This window comes from Triticum urartu, chromosome 5A (genome assembly GCF_056163025.1).
Source record: "Triticum urartu cultivar PI428250 chromosome 5A, HENAU_Tu73, whole genome shotgun sequence".
In the NCBI taxonomy this organism is placed as follows: domain Eukaryota; kingdom Viridiplantae; phylum Streptophyta; class Magnoliopsida; order Poales; family Poaceae; genus Triticum; species Triticum urartu.
In genome coordinates this window covers 394,983,486-394,991,654 of record NC_141877.1, presented here as the reverse complement: position 1 = coordinate 394,991,654, position 8,169 = coordinate 394,983,486, and the positions used below count along the sequence as shown (strand labels likewise).

Sequence of the window (8,169 nt, the reverse complement as noted above, 5' to 3'; positions counted from 1 at the left end):
CGAAACAAACATCTAGCTCATACTGGAAAATTGGAAAGCTTGACCCTATCACCCTGTGTGATGTGAGGTACAGAGAAAACCAAGTCATTAGAGGCAATTGCTCTTTATTGCCCTACTGTATACAATAAGTTTCTCTACTTCAGGTTACAAGTTCTTTCAAAAATACAATTCACTCATAATTCTATTAAATGTAGTAATGTTCAAGATGAAATATCAATTAGAGATGCACCAATTTCCTTATTCATAAGGTGATGAAAGGAAGTCATTTGAATTTTGAAGTTACATTTCAAAAACTGTCTTGCAAAATTAGCAGGATACAAACATTAATACAACTGTGACATCCTTATTCAAGATACATCATGCAGAAATCTACCACCACAGATTGCTCTTGCATGATTGTTGTCGGACCTAGGGATGCCGCTGACACTTACTCAAGCCATAGACGTTGATTTCAGGAGTAGAACTTGCCAGGCCATCAGGTGTCTGTTTCAAGGTGTACGCCTGCAGTGTTGCATGTGCTCAGTCACTCGAGTTGCAGTTATGTTCCTCAAACCAAGAAATTACCCAAATTACAATTATAATGCACAAATCATCTCTGAAATCCCAACCCATATTGTAAAGCTTGAAGGCTACACCTTTGAGAGCTTCAGCCAAAAAAGAAACAAATATCAGTAGTATGTACAAATATTAAGAGACCTGATGTATTTGGATTCTTTTATTTGCATGGAAGACAATAAACAGACATCGGTGGCACCCAAGTAGCAAGGCAAGACATAACCAGACACACATTAACATGTTAATTGTTACAATATGTATTTTAAATAGAACGGAGCAAAGAGTAATACATTCCTTGAATTATGATCCAAGGTGACTTTTTCATACTCCTTTTTTTATAGTGTAGGTGTAAGAAGGAACTCTTATATATTGAAGGTGGTTTTTCCCAGTCAACTCGTTGCAGTTTTAGTGGGTGGTGGCTTCCACTGTAACTCTGAACCTCTATTTCCCTTTGGGGCGGTGTAAGAAGGAACTCTTATATATTGAAGGTGGTTTTTCCCAGTCAACTCGTTGCAGTTTCAGTGGGTGGTGGCTTCCACTGTAACTCTGAACCTCTATTTCCCTTTGGGGCGGTGTAAGAAGGAACTCTTATATATTGAAGGTGGTTTTTTCCAGTCAACTCATTGCAGTTTCAGTGGGTGGTGGCTTCCACTGTAACCCTGAACCTCTATTTCCCTTTTGGGCAACTCCAAATATTTGAGTTTCACAACCATTAAGTCAATAGTATGCATATCTTTTCAGCTAGCTTGTTATTTCTGGATGTTACAATACCTTCCCGTGTGAATGAAATGGTGCATAGTGCAGGCAGGCATAGATGTACAACAATATGCCCTTCCTAACAATATCCACCCCAGTTCCTGAATTCATTTTTATGCTCTAACTTATCCTTGGGGATAAAGGAAAATTTTGTGACTGGGAAAATGCACTACTAAGAACTATCTGATGAAACTACTTGACAAGAATTTAATCCTCAGCAAGATGAGAATCAGAGCAAAGAGTAACAGTTTATACATGTAGTTGTAACTAACCTGGCCTGATAGCAGCATAGAGGCCATCAAGATCATACCTTCCCATGCTATAATTAGTATTCCATAGAATGTAGAATAAAAAGAGAAGCACACTATATTTAGTTAGCTCAGAATGTTCTCATCAAGTTGTGGTTCTGAACTTCTGATTGTGAGCTCAGCAGTCAAGTACTCCCTCTTTAAATTAATATAAGAGCGTCTCGATTACTAAAGTAGTGATCTAAACGCTCTTATATTAGTTTACGGAGGGAGTAATAAGAGTAAGCAAGTAATTAAGTACCAGATACCAAGCGAGTGTACGACAATCTACCCATCTTGGACTTCACTTGTCAAGACAATGATCATGAAGAGGTAGAAAATCTAATTGCAGAGCATGATGAGAAACTCGAGCGACAGCTTGAGAAACACCCATACCTAGAGAAGGGAAACTGTTTGAAATGTTAAAAGTAAGGCGACGTCCCAACTCTAAGTATAATCCATTTCAGTAAATCTTGACCTTGCGGGATGGTATATCTAACTTGGAAGATACTCCACAGGCTGTAAACGTTGTTCTTCTCACTGTCACTTGACAATGGCAGTTAGACATTCACTTGTCTAAAGATCACCTGCTAATTATGTAGCAATACTGAATGTGCAACATGCAACGCACCATCTTGTTCTCTAACTCCATGAAAAATAGGAAATGATCTTGTACCCCAATATTATCGTCATATAATTATACTGACCAGTATTCACTTATTTCTGCCGAACTTGCAATACTGCTGATCATCATCGAGAGATCCTAGCCAAAATTGAACAAAAAAATAGAGCTTCAACAATTAATAAATATCAGTGCACGTAGCTTTAATCCAGGGCAATTTAAATGGTGACTCTTAAATTTAGAAGAATATGAAATGGATCAGCATGTGCCTAGGAGAGGTCTAGTAATTCTTCACTTATACTGTTATACATACGTGACGATGGAACAATATGTGATGGCACAAAACACAAAAAATGCAATCCTTCTCGAGCTTGGAGTGGTGCTGTGCTATGGCCGCATTGGCAATCACCAAACAAAACTGAAGTTATCTTTGCCTTTTTGGGACCGTTTACGAAGACATATAACATGCTATAAAGTAATCATACATCATGATATAAAGTAAGCACAACATGTCAACATTCTGTCCAACAGTTAGTGTGCAGCCAACTGTGGGTCAAATATGTCTCAGTTCAGAGCAGCAGGGACCAGGGACTTGAAGTTGACAACACTAAACTTGAGATGGCAATCATCAGTATGTATCTTTTCTACCAAGGACTGTCGAAAGCGTGCTCATTTTTTCATGTATACAAGCATGGTTTACTCTCAGATACAAATGGGAAATTTGACCTGGATGCAAATGTGCAACAAAGTAAAAGGAAAATGAAGTCTTCAGTTTGATTGTAGTTAGTGGGTTGTGTGACTTTGATGACATAAACAGGTTCTGTTTTGTGATGTTTGCTGACGGCATACGACATGGGCGAGGAAAGGGTCGGAATGTACAGTTATTCAGTGCGTAGCATGAAATTCATATTTTTATAGAAAATATAAAGTCACTACAGAGTCCAGGTAGATAACCTCAATACAATGGATGATGAACTTCGAGTGGATACCAAGCATCAGCTGGACAGCATCCCTGGCTATTTTGTTCAAATAACTAACAAAAATTGTTAACATTGTAGCTATTATCAAAGGAATCAACATGACGAAAATAGCATACAGTAAAGCTGTGATCTGCGCCCGCACGCACGCATGAGGAACTCATCAGTACTTGGATATCTCTCTCTGCCTCACGCTCATCAGAAACTCACGCGGCATACAGAAACGTATAACCGAGCAAATTAAGAAGAGCATCCTCACCTCTTCCAGATTTCGCGCTGCGCCTGGCGGGGATGGAGCACCAGAGCCGGATCATCTGCGCGCAGACGCTCTGGATGTACGTCATCTCCCTCGACTCCCGCCGGGTCAGCGGCACCAAGAAGTAGTAGGAGGACGATGTGGGCGCCAAGGCGAGCCTCTGGACGCGGGGCACGCCGTCGCGTGCCGAGAGCAGCTGCGGCCAAGCGCTCTGCTACATCTCCGAATCGTCGCTCCTTCCCCGCCCAGCCGGACAAATGGCGTTCGGGGTGGCTGGTGAAGGTAGACGGCGAGGCTCGCGACCGACGGCAGGGTCTGGGTACCCTGCTTCGGTCAGCCAGCGACGGACCCGGCGACCTCATGGTCTTCCGCGTACATGGCGGCCACCAAGTAGAGGAGGACAGAGATGCCGATGGCGCCCTCTCCCGCCTTCCCCTGTGTTATTGAACATGCGAACAATTAAACAAAAAAATGTCATTGCAACCAGAATCTGAGGGGAAGGCACCTGCAGGGAATATAGAGAACTCTGCAACAAGGAACCGCACCCATAGCAGATCAGTCTGAATACAGGTAGCAACAAATCGAATTTTTGCATCACAACCTTTTCAGTTTCTAAACGGAGAGAAGGGAGGAAAGAGCCAAGAAGTCTTACCAAGCAGGATTGGTGTCCGAGACGAAGTCATACTCGAGGGACAGGTAGTTGAGGTATCCGTCCATGTCGCCCACCACGCCGTCCTTCCGGAAGAACTCTGCCTCGCCGATCTTGCCCCCCTTCTCTCCGCTGCCACGCGCCACGCCGGCGAGCCGCTGATCCCTGCCTGTGGCGAGCTGGGGCTGCAACCAGGAGTACGCGGAGTGGAAGAGGAAGTGTGGCCTGGGGTTTGGGCGGGCGCGGCGAGCAGGCCATGCCGCGGACCGAGCAGGACGGCGGCGTGGACGGGAGCAAGCACAGGCGAGGTAGTGCCAGCCCGTCGAGGGCCGACGACCTCGGCCAGGCGGCTGCAATCCAGTCGATCTTGGGGATGTGGGACTCCGGAGGCGGCTGGCGAGCCCTCCATGGCCACGAGGCGGCCACCTCCATCGCGAGATCCAGGGCGACTTGGCTAGGGAGAGGAGCAGCATGCTTCAGGACGGCGTCGACGGCGTGGTGGTCGCAGAAGATGGGGGCGGCGGCGGCGTGGTGGTCGCAGAAGATGGGGGCGGCGGCGGCGTGGTCGTTGCAGAAGATGGGGGTGGGGGAACCCTAGCGCGTGCGAGGGGCTCGGGGACAGGAGCGATTGGTGCGAGGGAGAAAAAGGAGCTCGCCGGTCAAAGTGTTTTTTTTCGTGCGAGGGAGGCTAAGGCGTCGTCATAGTTGTCTCTCGTTAACCTACGAAATTTCGTAAAATTTTTTAAAACAAAAAGCCAGTAAATATGAGACGAAAATTGATCGATGGAGACTATCAACTGCTCCATTAAAAATAGAGATGTAGGATTATTATTTATTGTGTTCGGGCTGTCGAGGTTCGTTCGTCCTGGGGAAGTCCTCGTACCGAACCAAAGGTTTGAGGTCCTTATTTTTTTATTAGTTAAAAATTGTAAATTATTATTCATAGTCAAAAAATTTGACATAAAATACTAAGGGAATCAATAAACGGAGGCAGTAAAACACTACTGGTAAGTCAAACGACGATCACAGTGGCAGCAGCTCCCTCTCCTCCTCCCCTTCATCCTCGGTGTCGGACCCCTCGCCACCGGGACGGGCTCCACCTCCATCTCGCGCCGTCTCAGCCCGCGCCAGGTCTCTGTCTCTGGGATAGGTGCAGTACAGAAACGAGTAGACGAGACAGCACAGCGCCATGGGGATGGCGATCGCGGTGTACAGGGCCCTGGCGAGGGACGTCGCGTTGTGCCGGTCCGTCTCGACGGAGGCCGCGTGCCCTGCGCCGCCGGCAGCAGAGCGCACCAGCTTGTAGCCGTAGAGGTGCTCGGCGAGCATGCCGACCACCGGGGGAGCGAACGAGGCGAGCACGGCCTCGAACGTCCGGTCCAGCGCGTACACGCTCGTCCTCGACCGCGGCGGCACGATCTCGGCCAGTATCGGGCTGTTGGTGGCCGAGGTGTTCCAGGAGGCCATGAACCCCATGACGAACAGCGCGGCGCCGTGGTGGGCGAAAGTCGCCGGCTCGCTCGGGAGCGCGAGCAGCAGGACGCCGGCGAGAGGGATCGCCGAGCCGGCGCTGATCTGCGCGAGGATGATGCGGCCCGAGTTCTTGAGCCTCCCGGCGAGGACGTCCCCCATCTTGCCGCCGAAGAGGCCGCCCAGCGACGTGGCGACCTTGAACAGAGTCATCAGCGCCGCCGTCTCGCCGTGGGAGAAGCCGACTAGCTCGAGCCACATAGCCGTGAAGGACAGCGCGGACCAGGGGAACGAACCCGTGAGTCCCTGCGCGACGATGACCTGAAACGACGGGATCCGTAGCACGGCCTTCGCCTCCCTCGCGAAGTCCTGCAGCTCCTGCCGCACCGGCTTGGGGGCCCGGACCGGGGCCTTGCTGGCGGCCGCGAACGCGCGGATGGACAAGCCGACCGCCGCCCCCACGGCGGCGAGCAGGAGGAAGGCGAGCCGCCAACCCGGAACGCCAAAGAACGAGGTGGGCGCCATGAGTAGGCCAAGGGTGGTGCCGCCCACGGTGCCGGCCTTGCTCGCCACCATGAGCCACCCGAAGGCCATGCCCCTGTTCGTGCCGTCGACGGAGTCCGCGACGAAGGCGAAGATCGCCGGGATCTGCAGTGCCAGCCCGACGCCGTTCAACGCCGCTGTCACGGCCATCTGCAATATCGCATCATTCGATTTTCTAAGCGACCAGAGCTCTGGACCAGGGCACGGGCGCACGGCCGCGAGTGAGCATGAATGGAAACGTGCAAGGGCAAGGGTCACCAGCCTGCGCAAAGGTGGTTGAGAGGCCTATGAGCAAGGTGGCAGCGGCCCAGAGGAATGCGCCGAGGGCGATGACGGTGAGGCGGTCGTGCCGGGCGGCCAGGTATGCGGCGAGGGGGTAGCACGCGGCCTGCACGACGGAGCGGGAGAGCGCGATGGAGCCGAGCGCGGTGGGCGAGGCCTGCAGCGCGGCGCCGATCTCCCTGTACACGGCCGGGAGCAGCGCCGAGTCGGCGCGCTCCATGGCGAGCGCCGCGTACGCGAGGAGCAGCGTCGCCACCGCCGTGCGCTTGCGGCCTCGCCGCCTCTTGCTCTGCTCCGGCATCGCGCGCGTGCGTCGTCGCCACTCGCAGGTAGTACGTGCTTGCTCTCGATGCCTCGACCCGGATTAAGAACGCCTGTGCATCACGTGCATGTGCTCGTGTCCCGATGACGTATAAACAATCCAGCAGGCCAGTAGGGGAACGAGTCGTTGAAGAGCAGCAAAGGTTTTGCAAACGGATCTTTCGAGTCAGCCTAGCTATTTTATACTCCACCAAATGGACAGTACTCCTAAAGAATAACGCAACTTGAGATTGGAATCTGGAATCCAAAACTTTGTGTAGCAAGAAGGCAATGAACTTTGATTTTTTCGACTATACAGTATACACACTCGACAAAAAAATGCATTGGTGCATACGTCCGTCCGTCCGACAATACAAAGCGATGGCGTGTCAGATTGTCCTGTAGCAGTTGTTCTTGCATCCGTACTTGTGTCAGTCTTTTACATAAAGGTGGAAGAGAGTGTAGAGATAGTACGGTGCATGCATAGCTATTTGTTCTCTCTCTCCCACTAAAAACTTGCATTTTATTTTTCATGCAAAATGTTAAATGACTCATAACTTTTGAATCAAATATTCGTTTTTGATTTTTTATATATCTGAACTCCTGAGGCCAAAACCTTTAAAACAAGACTAATATTTGATACATTTCAAACACGTTTATATTTCAATGTTTCACATTTCATATGTGAAACAAACTATTTCACTAGAAAAATGTAAAAAAGACACTCTTTTTCAATAGAAATATGTGAAACCAACCTATTTCATTATAAACCTATTTAATCCAAATACGAAACTAAAACGGCAACTTGTGAACCTGGTTATTTAAAATGGTGTAATAATATATTTCAAAAAAGTGAAATATGTTATTTAAAAATGTGCAATTGAAATATATGTGATTTTGGGAAACAACTCAGTGAAAAGTGAAATGGAGGTTCTCAAAGTCTAAAATAATATGAAATTAAAATGTCAACTTGTGAAACTGATTATTTAGAAATGTGTAACCGTTTATTTCAAAAGAGTAAAATATCTGGAAACATTAATTGAAATGAATGCGGTACTGAAACTGGTCTGGAAACTGAAGTGAGTGCGTTCTGAAAATTTCAATTTCAAATTTCATGTTTCATTGTCACATTATATATACTGGTTACATTCTCATATTTCAATCTCACATTAATTGAAATGGATGCGTTACTGAAACTGGTCTGGATATTGAAATGGATGCGGTCTGAAAATTTCAATTTCATATTTCATATTTCAGTGTCACATTATATATGCTAGTTGCATTCCAATTTCATATTTCAATATCACGTTAATTGTGAACTATCCTTTTTAGTTGAGTGAAATATGTTCTTTGGAATCTGTGAAATAAGTTACTTGAAATGAAATCAATATTGGTCTTTTTTTAAAATTCTCGATGCGAACTATTCATATATATAAAAATATCAGCAACCGGATTCATGGTTCAAAAGATAT

General features: G+C 47.6%; 2 protein-coding genes across 7 annotated transcripts; both read right to left on the bottom strand.

Moving 5' to 3' along the window:
• Positions 1-213: 213 nt before the first annotated feature.
• Positions 214-4,728, bottom strand: LOC125509256 (uncharacterized). Of its 6 annotated transcripts, none has more exons than XR_015604753.1 (5): positions 4,106-4,728; positions 3,457-3,888; positions 3,175-3,253; positions 1,584-2,361; positions 214-644 (listed from the first exon to the last, which is right to left on the bottom strand). XR_015604753.1 is itself a non-coding variant. In XM_087526173.1 (4 exons), exons 1-4 carry the CDS (start codon positions 4,573-4,575, stop codon positions 2,296-2,298), a joined length of 1,047 nt encoding a protein of 348 aa, XP_087382299.1. In that variant the 5' UTR covers positions 4,576-4,728; the 3' UTR covers positions 214-2,295. The 6 variants fall into 6 exon arrangements, 3 of the variants coding, with proteins under 3 accessions (XP_087382299.1, XP_087382300.1, XP_087382301.1); XR_015604755.1 differs by having other exon boundaries at positions 1,995-2,361; XR_015604754.1 differs by having other exon boundaries at positions 214-1,994; positions 2,077-2,361.
• Positions 4,729-4,897: 169 nt separating this feature from the next.
• On the bottom strand, positions 4,898-6,939 carry LOC125509255 (uncharacterized). The gene is made up of 2 exons (XM_048674184.2): positions 6,378-6,939; positions 4,898-6,265 (listed from the first exon to the last, which is right to left on the bottom strand). Exons 1-2 carry the CDS (start codon positions 6,696-6,698, stop codon positions 5,126-5,128), a joined length of 1,461 nt encoding a protein of 486 aa, XP_048530141.2. The 5' UTR covers positions 6,699-6,939; the 3' UTR covers positions 4,898-5,125.
• Positions 6,940-8,169: the final 1,230 nt, after the last annotated feature.

Bases quoted from the DNA above. Each gene is read 5' to 3' on its own strand.
- LOC125509255 (XM_048674184.2), bottom strand. From the start codon at position 6,698: ATGCCGGAGCAGAGCAAGAGGCGGCGAGGCCGCAAGCGCACGGCGGTG. The intron at 6,266-6,377 runs GCTGGTGACCCT...GCGATATTGCAG, and splicing joins TCTCAACCACCTTTGCGCAG to ATGGCCGTGACAGCGGCGTT.
- LOC125509256 (XM_087526173.1), bottom strand. From the start codon at position 4,575: ATGCTGCTCCTCTCCCTAGCCAAGTCGCCCTGGATCTCGCGATGGAGG. The intron at 3,889-4,105 runs GTAAGACTTCTT...TCAATAACACAG, and splicing joins TCGGACACCAATCCTGCTTG to GGGAAGGCGGGAGAGGGCGC. The intron at 2,362-3,174 runs GTTATCTACCTG...AATTTTGGCTAG, and splicing joins TCATCATCCATTGTATTGAG to GATCTCTCGATGATGATCAG.